The 25970-nt window shown below is 35.3% G+C and overlaps 2 protein-coding genes and 1 pseudogene across 5 annotated transcripts in view; all 3 read right to left on the reverse strand.

The window, feature by feature from the left end:
- Positions 1–543, reverse strand: part of LOC145134432 (TMV resistance protein N-like) — a 4138-nt pseudogene extending 3595 nt beyond the window's left edge. Inside the window, exon 1 of the transcript XR_013719145.1 lies at positions 1–543. This exon is cut by the window's left edge and continues 412 nt beyond it. The product of XR_013719145.1 is annotated as a TMV resistance protein N-like (transcript).
- Positions 544–6498: 5955 nt separating this feature from the next.
- LOC145132261 (TMV resistance protein N-like) lies at positions 6499–12916 on the reverse strand. Of its 3 annotated transcripts, none has more exons than XM_079066979.1 (6): positions 12750–12916; positions 11269–11863; positions 9611–10724; positions 9265–9513; positions 7372–8076; positions 6499–7279 (listed from the first exon to the last, which is right to left on the reverse strand). In XM_079066979.1, the coding sequence occupies exons 2-6, from the start codon at positions 11763–11765 to the stop codon at positions 6728–6730; spliced, it is 3117 nt and encodes a 1038-aa protein (XP_078923105.1). In that variant the 5' UTR covers positions 11766–11863; positions 12750–12916; the 3' UTR covers positions 6499–6727. The 3 variants fall into 3 exon arrangements, with proteins under 3 accessions (XP_078923105.1, XP_078923107.1, XP_078923106.1); XM_079066981.1 differs by lacking the exon at positions 12750–12916 and adding an exon at positions 12033–12710; XM_079066980.1 differs by lacking the exon at positions 12750–12916 and adding an exon at positions 11949–12710.
- Positions 12917–15193: 2277 nt separating this feature from the next.
- Positions 15194–21938, reverse strand: LOC145132803 (TMV resistance protein N-like). The gene is made up of 6 exons (XM_079067713.1): positions 21757–21938; positions 19898–20478; positions 18383–19493; positions 17504–17728; positions 16278–16949; positions 15194–16132 (listed from the first exon to the last, which is right to left on the reverse strand). Exons 2-6 carry the CDS (start codon positions 20401–20403, stop codon positions 15614–15616), a joined length of 3033 nt encoding a protein of 1010 aa, XP_078923839.1. The 5' UTR covers positions 20404–20478; positions 21757–21938; the 3' UTR covers positions 15194–15613.
- Positions 21939–25970: the final 4032 nt, after the last annotated feature.

A 25970-nucleotide genomic window follows, 5' to 3' on the forward strand; every position in this document is an offset into this window, starting at 1 on the left:
TATCTTCTCCTCTAAAACTAAGAAAAACATGGTACTTCCATGACTGAGAAGAACAGACCGGAGCTAAAGAAGAAGATGATGGTAAAGATGCCATCGATGAGTTAATTAGTTTGAGATTTGAATGTATGTGGTTTGAGCACCTCAAAGAAATGAACCATGTATAGAGAGATGTGAGTTTCCAAGAAATTTCCAATTTACTAAATGCCCAAGAAGTATCTTACACTTGACAATTTCAACAAAGCGGGTTGTTTTCATATTGAAGTTGTCATTATAGTAATATGACACATTTATCATATCGATTAACAACAGAGCAAGATGAATCTAAGATGCCAAAAGATAATGGAGGCAATATAGTAATATGATAAATTTATCATCCATGCTTACAAAGACAATCTGATTGATTCATAACAAAAAAGAACAAAAGAATCGAATGGGGGCAATATAGTAATTTGATTAAAAACAGAGCACGATGAATCTCAGATGCCAAAATATCATGGGGGGGGCAAACACATAACCATAAATCCACTAACCTATATAGGCTTAAAATATAAAAACATAGAATTTGTTGTCTATATAACAAACTAAATATAAATAACTATCAACTGAGTGGTCTTCCCTGTTTGTTGGTTAGTTGACTTTTTAGAGAATATACAACCATCAGCTTAGTGGTATTCCATACTTTTTAAGCTTAGAATTGGAAAAAAAAAATCTCTTTTATTTTAATGGTTGGTTGACTTTTGAAAAAATACAACTGTCAGTTGAGTTATCTTTCATATTTTTGAAGTTTAGACATTGAATTTTTTTATCTTTTCTTTTTATTGGTTGGTTGAATTTTAGAAAGAAAATACAAATATATGAAACTTATTTTTAGAATATGTTCCATTATTTTGTCAAGAAACATAAATGAACATAAAAATTATGATCTTCTATGTTTTGTAATTATAGGGATTAAATAAGTCTGTGATTCTCATTTATTTGTGGAAATTTGTTTTGACATGTTAAATACATTTCACCTATAAAAAAATAAAAATAAAAATAGTTTGTGCAGCTTTCAACAGGCAAGGCATGAAGTTCACCTGGTTCTAAAGATGTGGCATGTCATGTGATCTTATGGTAACTGCAATGGTAGTTGCCTAATATGAAAGTATTTATAACCTTTGTAACTATTTGATACAACCGATCTAGACTCTAATACAGTACCTATTTTATGCACAATGAGGCTTGAAGTACAAAAATTACATATCAGAATTTAAAATACTAAAAGTTATGTTAACCTTGTTGGTTAATGCATAACCAAATTCATTCTAATAAACATAAAACTTACTATTGATTATCATATAAAAGTTTCAGTTCCAAGTTTTTAAATTAAGTTTTAAGTTTCCCCTGTAATTCAAACTATACTAATTACATACCTTTCTACCAGGACTTTAATCACATGACATTCAAGAACACTTATGCATAAGAATATAAAGCATTTCAGGTACACTTATGTAACTGTATGAATAGATTAAGATATAAAACCTACTATCCCTGTTAAGATATAAAGTATAAACCAAGTCAAACCAGCATAATTTGGTCTAAAATTTGGAGAGGACAATGGGGAAATGATGTCTAGGGGCCTAAAATGTAAACTTATGTGACCAATGAAACGAAAGGATGATGAAACAAGCAGTTGTCAATCATGCAACAGGTTTACTTAAAGAAGCCAAACCGAACTCATCCTGCTGCCAATTGCATACACCAATTAAAATCTTATATAATGATCGACTCTTCAATATGGGATAGGAGAATTTTGTTATTGTCAATGCAAAGTACTACGTATGTTTGAATTTGACTTTGATGAATACATATAATTTATAAGAAAATATCATATAAACATGTTCAGAATGTTTATGTAAGATTCAATGTCACTATTAAAAACAATCCATTAAAAAACATGTTTTATATTTGGGTAACTTGTCTGGAGCAGGCTCCTTCAACAATGGCCCCACCCATCGATTGAAAGTCATAACCCTAAGCTGTGAAATCTCGAGCGATGGGTAAGATTTGGGGTAAAATCTTGAACCTTTTACTGGAAAATCGAGACCGGTAAGGTGTCAATTGTGTTTTATTATTATATATATATTAAAGTTGTGGAAGAAAGGAATAGTAAAGTTGGCATACTTTGTCCAGCTTTGGCCCCTTGATTTACATATCCGGTCCCTGTACTTCTTTAATTAATTTATTCATGTCCTTTTGTTTGTGTTTCATTCAACTTCCCATTTTTTTGGCAGAATTGGTCCCTGTATTATTGTTGGAAGTTAGGAATACTAAATTTAGATGTTTTTTGACAACTTTGCTCATTATTCTTTACCCATTTTGACATTTTTGGTCCTTGCAATCAATATTTTTACACTTTTTTGGAACCTTTTAATATTTAAAGTTTGGCCACAAAACTTTAACGGTTTGACAACTTTGATCCCTTTTCTAAAAAGTTGCTAATTCCTACCCCTTTAATTCTTTAGCCATTTTCACACTTTTGGTCCTTGCAGTCAAAACTTTTACATTTTTTGTCCGGGGCAAAGCCCGGACTTTTCATCCTTGCACTTTCTATGTCTGTCATATTTATCAATTCGGAAACAACATTGAAAGCTTCTGGCCCCCGCGTAGCGGGGGTAACCTTTCTAGTTATTATTATTATTTTTTTTTCTTTCTTTTTAAAAAAAAGCAGGGGAAATATACGGAAGTGAAAACAATGATATTAGGAGTGGAAAATATTGAAAAATTATTGTAGGGTTACCTATTGTAATTATAGTCTAACAAAATGTATGACTGCCTAGAGTTAAAAATCCATGGTGAAGATTTTTGGTTTACACCAATTCCCGATATTCAAACAAATCTCGCAACTTTTTCAAGTGGACCGATCAGATAATTATTACAAATATCTTATTTATGAAATACACTTAAAAGGCTTTGAACTTAAAGCAAGAAGAACACAAGGATTTTACGTGGTTCGGATTCGGTGCAAATCCTACGTCCACGGGCTGCAACTAGAGAATTTTGTTAAAACTCACAAGATTACAATTGGCTTGACACTCTACACTTGATGTTCTCTCAAGTTTTTGCACACAAATATGCAAAACATACATGCATATATATAGGTGAATGTTTTCCATGTGAAAACAGAAAGAGTTGTAACCAATTTAAAGTCTACCAACTTCAAGTTTGAACATGTTTAATGCACTACTTATTTTCCAACTTTCAGTTTGAATTTGATTCTTTTATTTCACATGCATAGCCACATGTTTTCAACCTTTCATATTTTACCTAACAATCTCCCACTTGAAAGTTTGAACAACATGGTCCGTCTATGTCATCCAACTCCAGTAATCTTAAAACAACCAAGTCTTCCAAGCCTCCAGTTCCTAAGAACAAGCTAAACTTAGTCCCATTTCTCTAATTGCAGCCGCCCCTCATCTTCAAGTACTAGAAGGGCCAGTTGAAGCTCCCACTAGCTCCAACTCAGTCGTGGCTAATCCCACCACCGACTCATCCTCTGTCTCAACCGGTTTGGACACTCCACCAGATCCAGAGATACACCGAGGACCACTAACACTCTCCAAACTTTGCAAACTTCCAACAAGAGAGAATTTTCCAGTCTTAGTCTTCAAAACCCAACGGCTCTTTGTAACTGTACCCGGAACACACCCCGTGCTCCCACTGTCACAGAATCCCCTGAATGGTTTAGAATTTCCGACTCGTTCAGCTAACATCCCCTTGGCTCCAGAATTCATGTTTGCAAAATGAACTCTCTTAGCAGTAGATTTAGCGAACCAGATTTTGTTTTGCTTAATCGGGATGGTCATACTTCCCTCAGCAGGTACCTCAACCATATACAATGACCCACGCTTCATACCTTGAGCAATCACCGAATTACCATTGACCACCATCCATTTACCACCACCAAACCTTACTTCCAGTCCTTGTTTATCCAGCTGACCAACATAAATCAATTTTTTCTTCAGCTCCGGAATAACCCTGACAATCTTCAGGCTCCATGTAGTTCCCAATGAAGTAACTAGATCAATATCTCCTATGCCCGTTACTTGAAGCATCTCGTCATTTGCTAACCGTACCTTTCCAAAATCTCCTTCTTTTAGATTCACCATCGTTTCCCCGTTGTCCATGGCGTGAAACGAAGCCCCTGAATCCATGACCCAAGAGTCTACAGAACTTTCCATACTGAGTAACAATGCATCATCCTCAGACACACTCTCAGCACCGGCAATGTTTAATTCTTTCTTTGGACATTGACTCTTAACATGTCCCACCTCCTGGCAGTTCCAGCACTTCACATTCTTCCTAGTTCTAGATGAACTTCTTCCCCGACTCCCACTGCTTCCACTATTCCTGCTATTCCCTCTACTTCTTCCGATATTTAATAAATCAGAAGAGGAAGATCCACCTTGATTTTTGCGTCTGATATCTTCGCCAAGAACCAAATCTCTAACCCCTTCAAAAGTCATACCACTGGTCCCCACGGAACTCGTAACAGCAGTAACTGTTCCGGACCAGCTATCAGGTAGAGAAGTTAGTAGCAGTGATGCTTGAGTCTCATTATCAAATTTAATTCCCACAGATGATAATCTGGACAGAATTGAATTTAGATTGTTAATGTGAACTGTAACTGAGCCTTCCTCATTCATCCTTGTAGTGAACAACTCCTTCATCAAGAACACCTTGTTAGCCGCCGATGGTTTCTCATACATATTTGACAGAGCCTCCATCATACCACGCGCCGTGGTTTCATTCATGATGTTGAAAGCAACGCTCTTCGTCAACGACAATGTAATAACCGCCTTGGCTTTCTTGTCCTTTGAGTTCCACGCATCTTCAAAAGCTTTTTCCATTTTCTCCGGTTTGTCTCCGAGTACCATGTCCAAGTCTTTCTGACATAGCAATGCTTCTAATTGCATTTTCCACCAGTTAAAATCAGAACCGTTGAACTTTTCGATTACAACCTTGTCTTCAGCCATTACGACAAACAAGATACAAATCAGGTACACTCGTGCGTGAAAAAAAAATGATTGTACCCTCCAAACCTCGCTAATCTGGCTCTGATACCAGTTGTTAGAAACCGGACAGGGTACACGCAGCGGAAACACACTATCACACACACACAAACTCACGAAAATAAAGCAAGAAGAACACAAGGATTTTACGTGGTTCGGATTCGGTGCAAATCCTACGTCCACGGGCTGCAACTAGAGAATTTTGTTAAAACTCACAAGATTACAATTGGCTTGACACTCTACACTTGATGTTCTCTCAAGTTTTTGCACACAAATATGCAAAACATACATGCATATATATAGGTGAATGTTTGCCATGTGAAAACAGAAAGAGTTGTAACCAATTTAAAGTCTACCAACTTCAAGTTTGAACATGTTGAATGCACCACTTATTTTCCAACTTTCAGTTTGAATTTGATTCTTTTATTTCACATGCATAGCCATATGTTTTCAACCTTTCATATTTTACCTAACAACAAGTATGAGATGGTGTAATTACTTACGTTATGTTTGGTAATGTTAGTTGTTTGTTCATTTTGATTGTTTTAGTTTTTTTTTTTTTTTTAAAACGACAAATCTAACCTACTCCTAAACTACTACTTAAATCCACATGACGGGACTTGAACCCTCAACCTCAATGAGGGAGGGCAACACCGGAGGCTAGAAGCCCTTTGGTGATTGTTTTAGTTCTTGTTGGTTAATAGTTGATGTTTCATAATGATGTTTGCACTTTTATTGGCATTGTACATTTTTTTTTGTGTATTTCCAATATTAAAGATGTTATTCCAATGTTGGTTGGTGTGTAATTCCAATTGTGGTTTTGGCCATACACATGCATTTCCATACATATGCATATGACATTATATGTATTACATGCTTTTTTGCATTCTATTTTGACCAAATTTACATATATATGAAAAATGTATGTATCCCATTTTGCATTCAAGTTCCAAATTACATACATACAAATGCATATGATATATATGGCATATTCTATTTCAACCAAATAATTAGCCTGCCATTGTATATGCAAATTTGCATTCTAGATCGATGTTTGATATCTCAAGTCTGCACATATTTGACATGTATTGTATAATAAAGACATATTTTACCATTCAGCTGTTGGGTTTAATTCCGACTTTTAGTCAAAGTAGGTGACTGATTCAAAGCATACAATTTTATTAGGGGTAGTTTAGTCTTTTTGCTTAGAGTATGAATAAGTAAAGGCCATGTTGGCCACGTTTTTAGAATAGTTTAGATAGGTTTAGTTGGCTCCTGTTTTATTGCTTTGACTAGGTGAGTTTGTTTCCCTTTAAAAGTGGAGTAGGCAGCTAGGTATGTGTATATATATTGTATGTTATGATACTGAATAAAATGTGAGAGAGTTTAGAAAGATGTAGCCTACGGTTGTTTTGGGTTTGTTCACAGGGGCTGTTCCAACATCAGCTTTCCATCTAATGGGTTCAGATGTAATCCTTTTTAACAAAAACAACAGTCATGGCCAATAAACAAACAACGAAGAATTTAAGAGTTAAGTGACTCTTTGACTATATTTCTCATGCATCAACCAATTCATGAAAGTAAAATTGGTACCACAGATCATTTGATGGTGACACAAAAGATTATGTGGAGGGGAAAACTGGTGGGTGGTCAAACGACCTCTGGGAATATGTCTATCAAAGCCGACATTTCCATAAAATCTTGATAGAGGAGTTTGAATCATGTTGTATGATAAATGTCTTTCTGTAATCAAATTCCCCATCCCAAAATTCTGAGGAATCTGTTGGGACTTTTGGTGTTTGCATCGGATCATCTTTAGGAACGAGTACAGCCCTAAATCTAAGCTCACCTCCATACAAATACTCATTGTCCAAGGAAAACGAAATGGTATTGTATGTTGAATTCAAGCATCCGGTGTGTCTCAATGAACTAAAGGAAACATATCCTACAAATATCTGATCATAATGAGTCTCGAGTGTTTCATTATACTCCTGATCAAGCTCAGATTGAAAAATGTCTTGTACACCCATCTTGATGGTTATGTCAGGGAACCCTTCAAATGTCACGTCGGGTTTGACAAACATCAAAATCCCAGAAAAGTGATTGCACCAATCATGTGGAAGCAGCATATTATAAGTCTTCATCCAAACGACCCAAACTACAGACGCCCTCCTCCAAATGTCAACGCCCGAAAGGTTGATACTGATAAAGTAATCTCTGGCGTTTCCCTGCCACAAAACACATTCTATTATGATTCACCTGTATTCTTCTTATGTTTTTGAGGTTTTTATATATAAAGAAAGAAAATCAAAAGTCAAACCTGGAGCATGGAGTTTAGTAACATGTCACCACAAAGTGCACCAAGTTTGGTATACCCCCAAACTGAGACTTGCCACAACCATTTACAGTTTGAAATATCTCCAAAGCTTTTAAGTGAAGAACACCAACCAGCTATAACAACAGCTATAGTTGATGGCAACTCTGACAATTCTACAAGTTGTTTGCACCATGACACGTTCAGCCGTTTGAGCTGAGGAAGTAGCAAGACACTAAAATCCAACCGAACAAATCCATTTCCTTGTAGATCGAGTTCTAGCAAATTGGGTAACTCCCAACCAGCAGCTGAATTGATGTCTCCATCTGTCAGACTGCAGTTGCTGAGAACCAGCTTTCTTAAGCATCCACTAAAAAACCATACCCCTATGTGGTTCATGTTGTGAGGTACAATATTCTCCAAATTAATTTGTTGGATCTTTGAAAGATTAAAAACTAATGTGCACCATGAGAGTACAATGGTCTCGAGTTTCGTTGACTGGGTAATGGGTGGAACCATCTTAAGATTGCCACAATTCCTTATGTCCACACAAACAAGCTTTTGCAAACGTCCAAATGATGGATGGATTTCTTTTAAAAGAGAAGATCCATAAACCATGAATGTTTCAAGGTTCGGAAGCCCCTCAAAATCTGGTGTCTCCATTAGTTTATCCAGGCTATCAAGTTTGATCATTCTCAAGTGTGGTAGAAACTGTATACACAAGTGCACATATGTCAAAAGTTTGCCCAACAGTTCAAGGAAAATGGGTATATATATGTATTCATTTCCAAAAGAAATTCGACCACCCACGTTATATATTTTATAATGTTTGTAAACATGATTGCTTTAATAAAATTCTTTGTATAAAACCATGCATGTTTAAAAAAATTGATGGCCAAAAACTATCACATTGAAAAACAAAAATTGTGTTCAGGAAAGCAATCGATTTTTTTATGATAACAAAACTTTCATACAAAATCGGTATCTTGATCGTAAAGCAAGTCATGTTTATAAAAGAATTTCCTTAAAACACGTTTTATATAAAATGTATCAATATAGGAGGATTCAGAATTTATCATCAAAAGTACTCATTATATAAGTATGCCCACATTTACAAATTTGTCATTGATCATTATGTTTTAAATTCTAATATAAGTAAAAAAAATAACAATAAAATCGAAAAAAGAGCTGATTTAAACAGATGCGGTTTCAGCTTTAAACATTTTTGGTCCCAAACCAAACCTTGAACTGAATCTATACTTGAATTTATTTAAATTTTAGAGAAAATATTTTAAGTTTGAGAAAAAATAAAAACCACGGTTTTGGTTCTGGTTGAATCCCGGAATTGACTAAATTATAATCAACAACAACAATACTGAAAAACAAGGGTGAGCATTTTAACCGACAAACCAAACCAAACCAAACCAAATTAACCGAACCAAACCGAATTAACCGAACCATTACTAAAATAGGTGATGTGGTTTCTAACTTTGATTAACCGAATACATGTAGTTCGGTGATGGTTTTCAACTAAAAGTCTAAAACCAAACCACTACAAACCCAACCAAACCAATAATATTAATAAATGTTTTTTAATATAATATTTTACTAATTATATGGTATGTAATTATATTAGGAATTGAAAATTTAAAGGATAATTATTTGGAATTAGATGAGATATGAAATCTTTTATCATATTAATATAGTTACAAACATGCAGTCATTCATTTTTATAGCAATGTACTTTCTGTTTTTATTTTTTATCGCGAAGTACTTTTTAATTTTATGTAATTTTTGACCATTATGGTTAACCAATATTAACCATTAACCATAACAAACATGCATACTTTCTGTTTTTATTGCTTTCATCCATTAAAGTGATTAAACAATAAGAATTACCTTGTAACCATCCCAAAGTTGATTTGCATTGATGTTTTTCAATGTTAGACAACAAAGGTCCCTCGGTGGAAAACTTTCTGGCATTATAACTAATGAAAGTGGAGTCACAACCAATAGTTTCTTCAAAACATATTTCTGATTCAAATCAATCCAACGAAGTTTCTTCATGTTTGCAGCGACTTGAAGAACACGTTGTGATTCGACACTCCAAAAACACGAAACACCTATAGCTTCAATCATGTCAAGGTTCTGTGATTGTGAAACAAAATGGTGTCAACATCGAGTTCAAATTTTTTCTTTATACATACATACATATATATATCATGAAAAGGTCGCCTAATATTACCATCATTGCATCCATAGAACATATTTTTAAAACATCTTCCACTTTCCAAACTCTACTATGTTTTTCAGGATTCTTGGGGTGTTCCCTTCTAACAATGTAGTGTGCCATTTCTTGTACCAAATCATGCATATCAAACTCTCCATTTTCTGAAATAGTTATGAGAGCCTTTTGTACCAACACCTTTATGCCTATAACAGGGTAATAACCACAAGCATCAAGTATCATCATTCTCTCTTCATATGTATACCGGCAGGGTCCCCTCAAGAAACATGCGATGTCTAGGAACAACTCTTTCTCCAGGGGCGTAAGTCCATCAAAGCTGATTTTTAGCTTTTCCAAAATATTAGCATCTGGGATTTCTTTCAATCTAGCCAAGGCACTCCTCCACTCATTCATCTCTTTATCACATAGAAAACGACCCAGAACTCTAAGTGCTAATGGGAGCCCGCCAGAATAAGAAACCACATCTTTTGAAAGCTGCTCATAATCTTCTAAACGTCTGTGTCCCCGGGGAGCATGCTTGCAAAAGAGCTTCATAGCTTCATCATTGTTTAACAAGCTAATATTGTGTATTACATCTACCTTGTGTGCAGTTAATACATGCTCATCTCTAGTTGTGATTATTATACGGCTTCCTTCACCGAACCAATCATGTGATCCAACTAACTGTTCTAGGTGCTCAAGGTTGTCGACATCATCAAGAACAATCAACACCTTTCGATGGTGTAACCTATCCTTTATCATGCGCCTTCCTTCTTCAACTCTCCCTACCTCCACTTGCTTTTGTTTCAAAACACCACAAAGAATTTTTTCTTGCAATCTTTCCAGACCGTCTTTATTACATGATTCCTCCCTAACATTTTTTATGAAGCAACAGCCATCAAACTTGCTAGATATTTCATCATAAACAGAAGAGGCAAGAGTAGTCTTGCCGCCGCCCCCGACCCCCCATATTCCAATCGTCCTCTTGCCACCAAAGACAATCTGCAACTTTGATATCAAATGTTGCATGCGAACCTCTACTCCAATCAAGTTGTTATCCACACTTGAAGTTAATGGATGCAACCTATGTGAAATTGTGTCAACAACTGTTTTGATGCATTTTGACTCGTGCCTGCAAATTGAATATACAAGGATCATCATAAACTATTACCCTAGAGAATGTTCACTTTGTTTGTTAATCTCCAGTAGTATTGATTATTATTCAGCTCTTATCAAGTGATCTAGTTAAAGCCTTTTTTCATTAATTAAGGTCATGAAACTTCATCAAGATTCAATAATAATTGAAATATTTGTATGACAGACTACTTATTATCATGCATCTTCCTTCTTAACTTTGTACTACTAGTTGTGTTTTCAAAATAGCTAAGAGAACTTCTTCAGATCATACTTTTTGGATCCCTTCTACAATATATATATATATATATATATATATATATATATATATATATATATATATTGTTATTGGATTATTGCATAGCACAACTATAAATATTTGCATCATTGTCCATGAGTAGATGTTCTACAAAAATATGTATTTTTATCATCCAGAATTTGGGTTTATCCTTTAAAAGCTTATTAGGTATAAGTATAGATGTCGTGTAGTAGAGCACACACATCTTAAGCATAAAAAGTGCACAAACAGAGAAGAAAATTACCCGTTGGCAACATACTCGGTTTCCCATCCAGAAATGTTACTTGCATCCACAAGTGCTTTTCTCCATGATTCAACCTTGGTCTTGTTCTCCAACTCGTGTTTCACAAATGCTTCCCTGTATTTGTGTTTTTGTTTTCGAACTTCGGAAGGATCAACATCATAAAACACGGGCATCACGATTTGGCCTCTCGTATCCTTGCATTTAATGATATGTACAAGTTCATCTAAGCACCATGACGAATCTGCGTAGTTTTTAGAAAATATGATGACGGCTATCTGTGATTCTTCGATAGCCGTCACAAGAGATGGGCCAATTGATTCGCCCCGGGGAAGTGTTTCATCGTCTTTGTAAGTGTGGATCCCTTGTTGTTCAAGAGCTGTGTAGAGATGATCCACAAACGTCTTACGAGTATCTTTTCCTCTAAAACTAAGAAAAACATGGAACTTCCACATCTGAGAAGAAAAGGGGGCAGAGGAAGATGAAGACGAAGATGCCATCGATGTGTTGACTTGTTGAGATAGAATGTATGTTGTTTGAGCACCTTATTGAAATGGAATGTATATATATATATAAAGATGCGAGTCTCCGGTATGACCTGTTATCATATAGAAAAACCTCGTCAGAACTCATAACTGAATAACTGTTTATATCATGTACAAAATCTCATAACTAATTCTTACATTGTTTTTTATTTTTTATCATAAAATCTCCTTTAAAAGTACAAAACTCCCTCTCTAAACTGTATACTTTGTAATTAACTTAACTGTGAAAGCTATAGTTGAATTTCCGTAGGATTTGTTCTTTCTTTTTGGAAAATTAGGATTTGTTCCTTAATTTCTTCTTTTAACTTGAATCCATTTGAGTATGTGGCTACCTTTCCTCCGCCGCTTCACTCTTCTCTCTCAATGTTTACCCAAATTTTGGAGTTTCAACATTTAGCCACCACACTTCTACATTGTCACATAATTTAAACCCCCAAAATTCAGCATTTATTCCAAACACATAAATACCACTGTCTGAAGAACCCCTCCATACATTAAAATAATACCTTTGATCTGATTATAATGTTATGTACTTATCATGAATTTCCCAAGTACTTGGTGCTTTAGCGTAGCAATATATGAATTTAAATAGTGCCAATCATACTTAGATTCTCAATAAACACAGCAGCGCACACAGTGGACAAATCCCCTTTCAAAGCATCATTTAAAGTCCTCGCCCCCCCTATTCGATTCTCTTTTTGTATCCACAACACGTATACACATCATTCTAATTTCATTCGTTACTCATCTAACTATACTAATTCAAAAAGTTCACAACTTTGACTAAAGTTGGTCAAAATGCGTTTCTCACATACCAGATCGACAATTTCTTAGCTTATTCATAAAATTTACTCACTAACTGGTATAAATCTTCATTAACAATTCAATTTCTTTATTGATAACTTATACTTTATCAATTTATCAGTTTGAGGAACGTACCTCAAATTTCCAGCAACACCAAACTGTAAGAGACTCCCTTTCTAAGCTATTTAATTTGCAATCGACTTACTTATGTAAGCTTATACTTCAATTTCTTCCTTAATTTCTTTCTTTCAACTTGGAGCGATTTAAGTCAACGTGGATACTTTCCTCCTCCTCTCTCAATTCTTTACTAGGAGCGAAAATAATGAGAAAGTAATTGTAATTCGTTTATATATTTACTCAGGTATTGGAGTTTCAACATTAGCCACCAGACTTCTATATTTTACATTTTCACCTCCAAAACCCTAAAAAGTTTTATAACATTTCTCAAAATTATATTCACCACTTTTGTTAATTCGACAAATAATTATACTAATGTTTTTATACCCCTACAAGCTACAACGAGTATATCAACTATAAAGGCAAAATACATAAGAGAACACACTACTATGAGCATCTTAATTATTATAAAACATTTTGATAAAAATCTTACACAATTTTTACCTTAATTTTGTTAAAATTATCGGTAACCCTTGGTAAAGGTTTACCGTTTGTAAATCATGAGTCTCTTATTAAAAAAACAGCCCTACATTAAAATTATGACACTTTAAAGACATACATTTAAGTTTTATCTTTTGATTTTGTCTAGATAAATGCAAACGCAAACATAACCACTTGTTGAGCATTTAGATTCTTATCTTTGTAATATGTCATTTATCTATATCTTATACTACAATTTAAGAGGATTTTTGTTGATTTGTTGCAAGGATCACGTTTCTAGGCTACATGATGCGCCTAATGGAGCCATATTTGGGAATAACAACCTCTAGGAAGCCTTTGTTTTCCAACGTGATGTTTGATTGGAAGATGATCTTCGGTTGGTTGCGGTTATGGGTTTTATTTTGGTTGCGGTTCCGTATAGTATTTTAGCAATTTAATGGCCTCTTGTGATCTTCTGGTAGCCGTTTTTGGTTGTTCACCATTCGTTCAATTTATTGTGTCGTCAAACTGCATTGTATCAGGTTAGCTTGTTTAGTTGTCTACTTAAAAATTAGTATGTTACTTGTTGTTTGAAATATAGCTCCAAACACATATATCAAACAAATATAAAATCTGATTAGCATGCTAAAATTAAACATAACCCCCCACCCCCACTTAAATTACTCAAAATATTAAAAGTCTTAAATTATAATCTCATTCCATTTAATAGAAACTATGCCATTTCAAGTTATATATAAATTTCAAAGTTCAAAGCCCAAGTTATATATGGGCTCCCCGGGGCCAAGCATCCTACATCCCAAATCACCAAATCAGGTTTGTGTTATCTACCAAGGGTCCAACTAGATAATGTTGCAAGAGAAGGGAAATCGTCAACTTTCTTAGCCTATCCAGCACTAGCCAGTACATATTGATCCAGCAACATGATCCATTTCAAAAAAGTATTATGAGCTCAAAACGAAGAAGAAACTACCCAACAATGAAGCTAATATGGGTTGTATGGGTTAATAAAAGTAGTAATTTCGGTAAAATTTATATAGGATTAGATTCACACTAAACAAATTGAAATTGTTTATTTATAATTGTTTTGTTTAACCGTAGATATGTTGTGAAATGTGACGTAGACCTTGATGTATATGTACCTGTCATCCATTTTCTCCCACGCACCCCATAGGTCATATGAGCTAACAATTAACTCAACCCATCACTTCCATCCATCGCACATGGTATTAGGATATTCACTTTAATAAAACACGTTTTTTTTAGATTTCTTTGGATATGGAAATAAAGTCCATTAATGTGATGATGTTTTTAAATTAAGGTGTATGACTTCTAGATTGTTAATAAATAATAACACACAGGGCCAACCCAATACATGGGCGAGTTGGGTTGTAGCCTAGGGCAGCAAAAAGAAAGGGGCATCAGTTTAATATTATCGGTATTATATGGCCCAAATTAAGTTCATCATGTCACGACAACATGCACATGGTGAAGATTTTTGGGTCAAACCAATTTGCGATATTCAAACAAAGCTTAAAACTTTTTCAAGTGTACTGATCAAATCACTATTACACAGAACTTCTTTGTGAAATGAACTTGAAGGCTTCCAACTTGACACAAAGTATGAGATGGTGCATTTACTTAGGTTATGTGTAGTAATGTTGGTTGTTTTGTTCATTTTTATTGTTTTAGTTTCTTGTTGGTTAGTAGTTGATATGTCAAAATTATATTAATACTTGTAGTGGCATTGTACTTTATTTTTGTCTATTTCCAATGTTAAAAATGTTGTTATTCCAACGTTGGTTGTTAAGTATTTCCAATTGTGATTTTTTATCATACATATACATTTGCATACATATATGCATATGACATTATATGTATTACATGTTTTTTTTGCATTCCAATTTGACCAAATTTACAAATATATGACAAATGTATGCATCCAATTTTGCATTCAAGTTCCAAATTACATACATACAACACGTATTCTATGTATGACATATTCTATTTCAACCAAATAATTTGTCAACATACGTACATATACATATGACATGTATGCATGCCAGACGCATACATTTTCATATGACCAAATTTGTATTCAAGATCGAACATGGTTCAGATGTATCTAATAAGAACGACACATTTTACCATACACTTTCCAATTCAATCAGTTGGGATGTAATCCTTTTTAACAAAAACAGCCATGACCAATAAACAAACAACTAAGAATTTGAGACAAAAGTGACTCTTGAGTATATCTCTTAGCATAAACTTAGGTTGGCAGCAACCAATTCATGAAAGGAAAATGATACAACAGATCATTTTATGGTGACTCAAATGATTATGTTGAGGGGAAAACCGGTGGTGGAAATATGCTTAGCAACTTATGTTTTCCATAAAATCTTGATAGAGGAGTTTGAATCATTATTTACGATAAATGTCTTTCTGTTATCATCCCAAAATTCAGAAGAATCTGTTGTGACTTTTGTTGTTTGCATCGGACCACCTCTAGGAATGAGTACAGCTCTAAACCAACGCCCATCTCCATACAAATCCTCATCGTAGGAAAACGAAATGAAATTGTATCCGGTGTGCCTCAATGAACTAAACGAAACATATCCTGCATATGTGTCAGGATTATGAGTTGTGAGTGTTTCATTGGACTTCTGACCAAGCTCACATTGAACAATGTTGTGTACACCCAGCTTGATGGTTATGTTAGGGACGGTAGCAAATTTCTTGTTGTTTTGGAAGAACATCAAAATCCCAGAAAAGTGATTGAACCAATCATGTGGAAGAGGCATATTATAAGTCTTCACCAAGTCGACCCAAAGTGCAGATGGCCCACCCCAAATGTCAATGCTTGAAAGGTTGATACTGATAAAGTAATCTTTGGCATTTCCCTGCCACAAAACAGCCACATTTGATTATATGATCAACCTTTATTCTTCTTATATATATATATATATATATATATATATATATATATATATATATATATATATATATATATATATATATATATAAATGAAAAATCAAAAGCCAAACCTGGAGCATGGAGTTTAGTAAAATGTCACCACCAAGTGGACCGAGTTTGTTCTTCCGAAAAAGCGAGACTTTCCACAACCATTTACAGTTAGAAATATATCCAAAGCTTTCAAGTGAGTCACACCAATCCGCTATAACAACAGCTATACTTGGTGGCAGCTCCGACAATTTTACAAGGTCATTGCAGTATGACACATCGAGCCATTTGAGCCGAGGAAGTCGCAAGAGACTAAAATCCAACCTTACAAAACGATTTCCTATTAGATTGAGTTCTTTCAAGTTAGGTAACTCCCAACCAGCAGCAGATCTTATGTCTCCATCTCCCAACTTGCAAAAGCTGAGATCCAGCTTTCTTAAGCATCCACTAAAAAACCATACCCCTATGTGGTTCACGTTGTGAGGTAGAAAATTATTGAATGAACCGCAGTTTGAGAGTACAAGAGTCTCCAGTCTCTTTGACCGGGTAATGTGTGGAACCATCTTAAGACTCGAACACAAACGTATAGCCACGTAAACAAGCTTTTCCAAATGTCCAAATGATGGATGAATCTCTTCTAAACAAGAAGATCCTTCAACTATGAATCTTTCAAGGTTAGGGAGCCCGTCAAAATCTGGTGTCATTATTAGGTTCGTCAAGTAATCAAGTTTGATCATTCTCAAGTTTGGTAGAAACTGCATACACAAGTGCACATAAGACAAAAGTTTGCCAACACTTCATAGAAAATGGGTATAGTATATATATATATATATATATATATATATATATATATATATATATATATATATATATATATGCATTCATTTCCAAAAAAATATGACGAACCATGTTATATTCTATAATGTTTGTAAGCATGATTGGTTTAAAAAAGATTTTCTATATAAAACCACATATGTCTTAAAACAATTGATGGTCAGAAACCATCAAAACTGAAAGTAATCAATTTTTTATGAAAACAAAATTGTCATACAAAATCGGAATCTTACAAAATGTGAATTATAAAAACAAGTAATGGTGATAATAAAATCATCAATACTTGCTTCATAAATATAAACAAAAACAATATACTTTTAATATATGATATATTGGTTCTAATAAGAGCCTTTCATTTTATGATCACTGAGATACATTAAAATCTACCCTTTTATGTACACATGTGCTTCTTAGCAACTTAAATTATAAATTTAGTCATAGAATTTTCTTTCATCCATTAAACAATAAGAATTACCTTGCAACCCTCCCAAAGTTGTTTTGCTTTGAGCCACCTCAATGTTACACAACAAAGCTCCCTTGCTGGAAAATTTTCTGGCATTATAACCAATTCAGCTTTTGCCAGATAAAGGTTCAAATCAATCCACCGTAGTTTCTTCATGTTTGCAGCGACCTGAAGAACTCGTTGTTGTTCGTGACTCTTGGAAAGCTCAACATGTATAGCTTCAACCTTGTCAAGGTTCTGGGATTGAGGAGCAAAATGATGTCAGGGTGGTTGAGTTAGAAGTGTTTTTTTAAACATATTTGTTGGTGATTTTAGTGTTATCTAACATATTTTGGTGTAATTATTATTAATAATGAGATAGGCCGAGCTTCATTTCCTAGCCGAGCTTGGAGGTGTGGGGTGCACACTCGGTGTAATAAATGTGAACTCGGGAATACAAGGGTCTGGAGGCAGCGCCCCTGGGTGCAGGGTTCCAAGGGGCTCCAACCCCTTGGCAGGGTCTAGGGGCAGCGCACCTAGTGGGGTCCAAGGGGCAGAGCCCCTGACGGTGGTTCCGCTATAGGGTCGAAAAGGAGGCAACTTTTCCCTCTAGTATAAGAACTTTGCTCTGGTTCCAGAAAAAGGGTTGGAACTTATATACACGAAAATCATATATTGATTTGTTGTATCTCTAAATAACACAAAAACAGCAAGGTATATTTTGTGTTTCTGATTTAGAAGTGGCCGGATTTCTAAATTGAAATTCTTTGGATTATCCCAAATCTAGTCTATAGGGTCGAAATTACAGATTTTGGAAAGTGATTGCAATCACGATCCAAGAAATATCCAAGTATATTGATATTCTTAAGACCCCAAAATTCTAACACATATTTATATCATGAAAAGCATTACCGTTGTTGCATCCATAGCACATATGTTTAGAACATCTTCCCCCTTCCAGATTCTACTATGCATGTCAGGATTGTTAGATTGTTCCCCTCTAACAATGTAGTGTGCCATTTCTTCTACCAAATCATGCAATTCAAACTTTCCATATTCTGTAATACTTATGAGAGCCTTTTGTACCAAAACTTTTATGCCGATAACAGGGTGATATCCGCAAGCATCGAGTATCATCATTATCTCTTCTTCCTCTTTATACCGCCCTCTGAAGAAACATGCAATATCAAGGAACAGCTGTTTCTCCACAGTCTTAAGTCCATCAAAACTGATTTTTAGCTTTTCCAAGATATTAGCATCTGGAATTTCTTTCAATCTATCCAAGGCACTCCTCCACTCATTCATCTCTTTGTCACATAGAAAACGACCGAGAACTCTAAGTGCTAAAGGGAGCCCACCAGCATAAGAAACCACATTTTTTGAAAGAAGCTCATAATCTTCTACAGGTTTGTGACCACAAGGTGCATGCTTGTAAAAGAGCTTCATAGACTCATCGTTGTTTAACAAACTAATTTTGTGTATCACATCTACTTTATGTCCGGTTAATACATGTTCATCTCTAGTTGTGATTATTATTCGGCTTCCTTCACCAAACCAGTCACGTGATCCAACTAACTCTTCCAGGTGCTCAAGGTTGTCGACATCATCAAGGACAATCAACACCTTTCTATGGTGTAACCTATCTTTTATCATGCGCCTTCCTTCTTCAACTCTCTCTACATGCAGTTTCTTTTGTTTCAAAACATTACAAAGAATCTTTTCTTGCAATCTTTCCAAACCCTCTTTATTACTTGATTCCTCCCGAATATTTTTTAGAAAGCAGCAACCATCAAACTTGCTAAAGATTTCATCATAAATAGAAGAGGCAAGAGTAGTCTTACCACTGCCCCCGACCCCCCATATTCCAATCATCCTCTTACCGCCAAGACCAATCTGTAACTTTGGTATCAAATGTTGCATACGAGCCTCTACTCCGACAAGGTTGTCATCCAAAGTTGAAGTTATTGGATGCACCCTATGTGAAATTGTGTCAACAATTTTTTTAATACACTTCGACTCATGCCTGCAAATTGAATATATAAGGATCATTAACACATGCTCACATTGACAAATAGCCTTATCATAAACTACTACCCTATAGAATTCTACCATGTGAGGTTCTTAGCATATGTTAATGTCTCGTAGTAGTGATTATTAAATCCTATGAAAGCCTATTTTTTTATCATGCATCTTCATTCTTAACTAGGTACTACCAGTTATGTTTTCAAAATAGCTAATAAAACTCTTTCATATCATACTTGTTGATTTTATTCTAAAATAGAGAAATTGTTATTAGATTATTGCATAGCACAAGTATAACTATTTGCATCGTTGTACATGACAAGTCTTCTCTAAAAACATGTATTTTATCATCAAGTTAGCATCATATCTTAAGCATAAAAGTGCACAAATAACAAAGAAAACTACCCATTGGCAACGTGCTCGGTTTCCCATCCAGAAATGTTACTTGCATCCACAAGTGCTTTTCTCCAAGATTCAACCTTGGCCTTGTTCTCCAACTCATGTTTCGCAAATGCTTCTCCGTATTTGCGTTTTTGTTTTCGAACTTCGGAAGGATCAACGTTATAAAATATGGGCATCACGATTTGGCCTCTCGCATCCTTGCATTTAATGATATGTACAAGTTCATCTAAGCACCATGAAGAATCTGCATAGTTTTTAGAGAATACGATGACAGCAATCTGTGATTCTTCAATAGCCGTGATAAGAGATGGACCTATTGAGTCTCCCCGAGGAAGTGTTTCATCATCTTTGTACGTGTAGATCCCTTGTTGTAGGAGAGTTGTGTAGAGATGATCCACAAAAGTCTTACGAGTATCTTCTCCTCTAAAACTAAGAAAAACATGGTACTTCCAGGATTGAGAAGGAAAGGCCGGAACAGAAGGAGATGATGATGAAGATGCCATGGACATGTTGACTTGTTTAGATAGAATATATGTGATTTTTGTGCACCTTAATGAACTGAAATATATAGGGAGATGCGAGTCCTGTTTCATGTAGAAAAACCCATTCAAAACTCATAACTGCACAAACTTATTATAATGCAAAAAAGATCTCATAACTAGCCCTTACCTTTTTTTTTCATTTTTTGTCTTAAAAACTGCTTTGAAAATATAATACAAGTTACAGTTCAAAAGATAGGCATGGATTGATTCAGGTGATGTATGTTAGTTTTTACACAATCACATCATACAAACTAATGTTTTGCCCTTAATTCTACATTAAGAATTTTCTTAAAAGATGTAGATGAAACTTCCTAGCAACACCAAACTTTAGCACACTCCCTTTTTAAACTCTTTACTTTGCAATCAATTTGGATCGATTTGAGATCGGTTAACCACAAAGTGAAAATTAATGAAAAAGTAATTATGATTCGCTTATATATTTATTCAAGTTTTGGAGTTTCAACACCACCCCACTTCTACATTGTACATTCTCACCCCAAAATTTGTTTCATCACTTTTGCTAGTTGCCAAATAACTTATATATACCCTCAATATTCATCCTTTACTCCAAATACATAAATACCACTATTTGACTTGCCCTTCCATACATTAAAATACGGATTTCATCTGATATCACCTTAGGTCGTATTTAAATAATTAGTATTACAAAATTTCAGGGATTACAATTTTCCCCTCCTTGAAAATCGTACCCAAATTTTAACAAGGTAAACAGCTCAGGATCACTTTGATCATTTTTTTTATCACCAAAGCACCTTGCTTTCCCACGACATACTCAAAATCTGAAATTCTGAATTTAATGAAGAAGATCGTTCATTTAAGAATCTAGATATCTTTGATCTAATTATAATGTTGTTTACTAATCATGAATTTCCCAAATACTTGGTGCTTAATTATAGCAATACACAAATTTTAACTAGTGCCAAGCAGCACACATCCGGGACCAATCCCCTCTCAATAAAATGTTTAAATGTCCCCATCCCCCTGTTCGATTATTAATTTTTTGTATCCACAACACATATACACATCATTACACTCGTTTCCTTTTAATTTCATTCGTTTAATGTTTACAGCATACACAAAAATCTATTAGCTTCCAAATTTTTTATTATAATCATATAACTATTCCAATTCAAAAACCCACCTCTGACTTAGGTCAAAATACGTGTCTGACATTCCACATCGACATTTTCTTAACTCGCTTATAAAATTTAGTCAATAACTCGTATACGATTTCATTAACACTTCAATTTATTTATTGATAACTTATACCTCATCAATTTACCGGTTTAAGGAACGTACCTCAAATTCGCAGCAACACCAAACTCTAGCAGACACCCTTTCTAAGCTTTTTCTTTGCAAACAACTTAACTTTGCAAGCTTATACTTCAAATTTCATAGGAAATCTAATTTATGCTTTCAACTTGGATCGATTTGAGATTTTGAGTTTCTCCACCGTTTAACACTCCTCTCTATATTCTGTAGACCGGTCAACGAGGGAGTTAAAATAATGAGAAAATGGAAGTTATACTTTCTTTAAATATGCACTCACGTTTTGGAGTTTCAATCAACATTTAGTCACCACGCTTATATATTTTACATTTTCGCCACCAAACCTTAAATTTCATAATTTGTCAAATAAGTGAATAACCTTGCTTTGAACCAAAGAAGTAAGATTAAAAATACTAGCAAAAAGCTAGAAAAAGTTACAAAGTTTTACGGGAAAACCTTAGAAAAACCCAACATATTTTCATTAAATATTTAAAAAATTATATTATTTTTTTGTATGTTAAAACCCTTATATTTTTTAAAATGTCTAATTTAAGGGTTTGAGTTCAGTAAACCCTAGATAGCAAAAAATGTTAGGTAATCGATTCTCAACGGTTTGATGGTTACAATCCATGAGATTAAAAATTTTCAAAAAATATAAGGGTTTTGATGTGCTAAAAAAAATAATATATTGGTTTTTGTAATGCTTAGATGAAAATAGATTGGGTTTTTTCTAAGGTCAAAAAGATTTAAATAACCCTTTGAGAATATATAAGGGTTTTAGTGCACTAAAAATAATATAATGGTTTTTTAAGTATTTCATAAAAATATGTTGGGTTTTTCTAAGATTTTCCCAAGTTTTACATGCTAAAAATGGATTTTGCACCTACAATCCCCATAATAACTTATAGTCATTTCTCATTCTTTCTCGATTATATATATATATATATATATATATATATATATATATATATATATATATATATATATATAGGTTTAGGTTATTTTGAATTTACTAACTATTGTATGCCAGAATGCACAGATCTGGACCAATGGATGGAATTAATCAATGAACATGATTTGAGAGTGTATGATATTACAATGGGATAACTTGTACCATATAATCCCACAATTTTTAGCAAAATTGTATTTTGGACAATTAACTACATTTATAAAATGAAATTTTCGGATTTTTAGGGATAATTAATTCTCCTAATTTTAAAAATCTGAATTTTTTTAATTAATTCAATTTAAATCTAACGTAATTTGTAAACATAACCGTTTTTATTCTGTCAGAATATTTTTTTGTTAGAATGATGTTCTTTCAGAATTTTATTTTATTAGAATATTATTGAAGAATAACAAAATTCTTGAATTTGAGGTTGAAAAATAACAACATTCTAATATATTATTATACATCTGAACTTAAATACAAATTCATACATATTATTACAGACTAAAAGCCTTATACATTTTAATATAATTGTACATATATTCTAGAAGAATATCAACAAAAATGAATAAATTTTTTCAAAAATAACAACATTCTTAAATTGTGAGTATGATCAAACTTTATTCATTCTTCAAGTTATTCCTATTAGGTCTTCAACGCATTCTTCCGGCCATTCCTATCACAAATACAACAAAAACTAATAATGGTTAAAAACATGTTATGTAACGCCCCGTTTATTTAAATAAATTAATAAATGTAAGTCCCGGCCTAAATTGCGAAGAATTTTAGAAGTTGGGGGTTAAAAGTGTAAGTTCCAGATTAGTTTTGTAAGTATTTATGACGGCAGGTCTAAATGGTAATTAATGGGACTTCTTTTGAAAAGATTTTAGAGGCTCGGGGGCAAAAGAGTAAATATTAGATTAAAGTTGAAAAGCTTTAATGAAGGAGGGGCTGAACTCGTAAAAATGGGCAGAAGTTTGGAGGGACTCGGGTGCGCCTCATGCAGCCTCCATATATATTTGGTATATTAGAAATCCTAACCCTAGGAGTTGGAATGCAGCCGCCCCACTCTTCTTTCCGTCTCCGGCGCCACCATCCACCTCGCTCGTTTCCGACCGCCTAGCACCACCGGACTTCCACCATGTGTTCTATCGGCGAGAGAGAGAGAGAATTCAATGAGTCAAGGTTTTGGTGACGGGGCTGTGAGGAGTTAGACGAGCGAAGCTGCTGCCACCGCTGCCAGCCGATTTCGAGCACTGCCGCTACGATTTCACTGTCGGTGAAGTCGGGAACTGCCGCGGAAGGACCACCGCCTACACCTTCTTCCTCGTTCTTCTGTGGCCTGACGTCGTGTACGTCGACGGGAACCGATGGTGGGCTTTGGCCGCCGCTGCTGGGTTTCCGGTCATCGCTTGCCAACCGTAGCCGCTGAGTTGGGGACGTTTCGCTCTTCAGATCGTGACCACGAAGCGTGTGCAGGGGTTTGCTCGGCTGGGAATCGAGGGAATCGCCGCCATCACCGTGAGGTGGTGGCTGTCGTTGCTGCATTTCCGTTATGCAGCTTCTGTCGCCGCCTTGCGCCACCAGGTGGGTGGCTGGGGTCGTTTGGTGACCATATAGTGTGTGTGTACATTTATGTTGGTGCGTGTGTTTTGTATAACCGGAAAAATGAGAACAGCCACCACCACCACCGTGAGGTGGTGGCTGCCACCCTCTACCACCACCGGCCACCACTAGGGTGGTTGTGTGTGTATTATGTTAGTCAGTGTGTGTGTGTGTGTGTTAGTGAGTGTGTGTGTGTGTGTTATTTTGGATAAAAGCCTTGTGACTGTAATTAGCATTGAATAATGAAAAAAATAATAAGAACCACCACCGTAAGGTGGTGGCCGCCGCCGTGAGCCGCCATTGACCACCACTACCCGAGGTGGTAGTGGGTGGTGCCCCACTAGCAAAACCCTAATGGACCTAGCAAAACCCTAATGGGCTTAAAGATTAATTTGGGCCTATTGGGCCATGTTTGGGGGGAAACCCTAATTAGGGTTTAGAAAACCCTAATTGTGAGTATTTGGGCCTTGGACTTATTGGGACCCACCTTTGGGCCATTAGGATTGAATTGTGTATTAAGCCCAAATTATTCCATATCATTTATCTAGTAGAGTAAAGGACTTAATGGATTAAGTCCTTAATGGGTTAAGTGAGAAACACTTAACCCTAATCGTCATTTTATGTAAAACACTAATTTCACTTGGACCTTGAGTTGGGCTTTCCTATTGGGCTTTGGTAATTGGGCCAATATGGGCCATCCAAGAATAATCTTATGGACTAGAACATTTAGATGGGCTTTAGGGTAAGGCCCATATGAGGGTTTGGGCCCAATTTGGAAAATTGGGCCATAGATGGGACCTTGATGATTATATGGTATTGGGCCCTTAGAATGCTAAGAGTTGGACCAAGAATAAATGATTGGGCCTTAAGGCAATACCATGTAGAGGTTTGGGCCCAATTTGGAAAATTGGGCCATAGTTAGGCCTTGGTTCATTATTAGACTTTTTGGGCCTTTGGATTGGGCCTTGGGCTGGAGTCAAGCTAAGTCAGGGGTAAGGTAGTCTTTTACCCCAAGCATGGATATATGGATAAGTGTTGGAACCCGATCATTAATTGGGTGTTATTTTGATGATTGACAGATTCGGGAATCTGTCATCCAGCAGCTAGGGTTTTGTCAGCAGGACTTCAGCAGTGTGAGGTGAGTCCTCTTCCAGTAGGAACGGGTCTAAGGCACCAAGGTCGGCCCGCACATGATATGTGTTAGTAGCTGAGTGTGGGCGGGGCCCGTATCTCATTATTATCTGAGTATAGATATCAGTCAGATTATTGGATTGCTATACTTGTTGTGTGTGTGATGCTTGTATATGTTGTTAGGAATGCGAGTGTGGGCGGGGCCCGTATCTCATAGTAGCTGAGTGTGGACGAGGCCTGTATCTCATAGATAGCTGATATGGTACATATTTATATGCTAGTAATATTTGTTGTTCGTTTAGAGCTTGTATGTATTTTCATGACTAGTGAGTGTGGGCGGGGCCCGTATCTGTGACATCCCCATTTTCACGGCCAGAAAAGACCGGTTTTGTTTATGCTTGTTTGAAAATCAGAGTAACATTTTAAATAAAAGTGTTGCGGAATTTGTCCCAAAACAAAATATGATAAAGATTTATCAAAAGCATTTCCAAGGAAATGTATTTCATTAAAAGACTCGGGATGTCATGTTCGATACAGATCAAAATCATAAACAGTACAA

Source organism: Lactuca virosa, chromosome 8 (genome assembly GCF_052849685.1).
Source record: "Lactuca virosa cultivar CGN04683 chromosome 8, Lactuca_virosa_CGN04683_v6, whole genome shotgun sequence".
Classification (NCBI taxonomy): domain Eukaryota; kingdom Viridiplantae; phylum Streptophyta; class Magnoliopsida; order Asterales; family Asteraceae; genus Lactuca; species Lactuca virosa.

Coding starts and splice junctions, on each gene's coding strand:
- LOC145132261 (XM_079066979.1), bottom strand. CDS start 11,765: ATGGCATCTTCGTCTTCATCTTCCTCTGCCCCCTTTTCTTCTCAGATG. Junction 10,725..11,268: donor ACCGAGTATGTTGCCAACGG/GTAATTTTCTTC, acceptor TTCAATTTGCAG/GCACGAGTCAAAATGCATCA. Junction 8,077..9,264: donor AACTTTGGGATGGTTACAAG/GTAATTCTTATT, acceptor TTGTGTATACAG/TTTCTACCACACTTGAGAAT.
- LOC145132803 (XM_079067713.1), bottom strand. CDS start 20,403: ATGTCCATGGCATCTTCATCATCATCTCCTTCTGTTCCGGCCTTTCCT. Junction 16,950..17,503: donor AACTTTGGGAGGGTTGCAAG/GTAATTCTTATT, acceptor TTGTGTATGCAG/TTTCTACCAAACTTGAGAAT. Junction 16,133..16,277: donor TACTAAACTCCATGCTCCAG/GTTTGGCTTTTG, acceptor GTTTTGTGGCAG/GGAAATGCCAAAGATTACTT.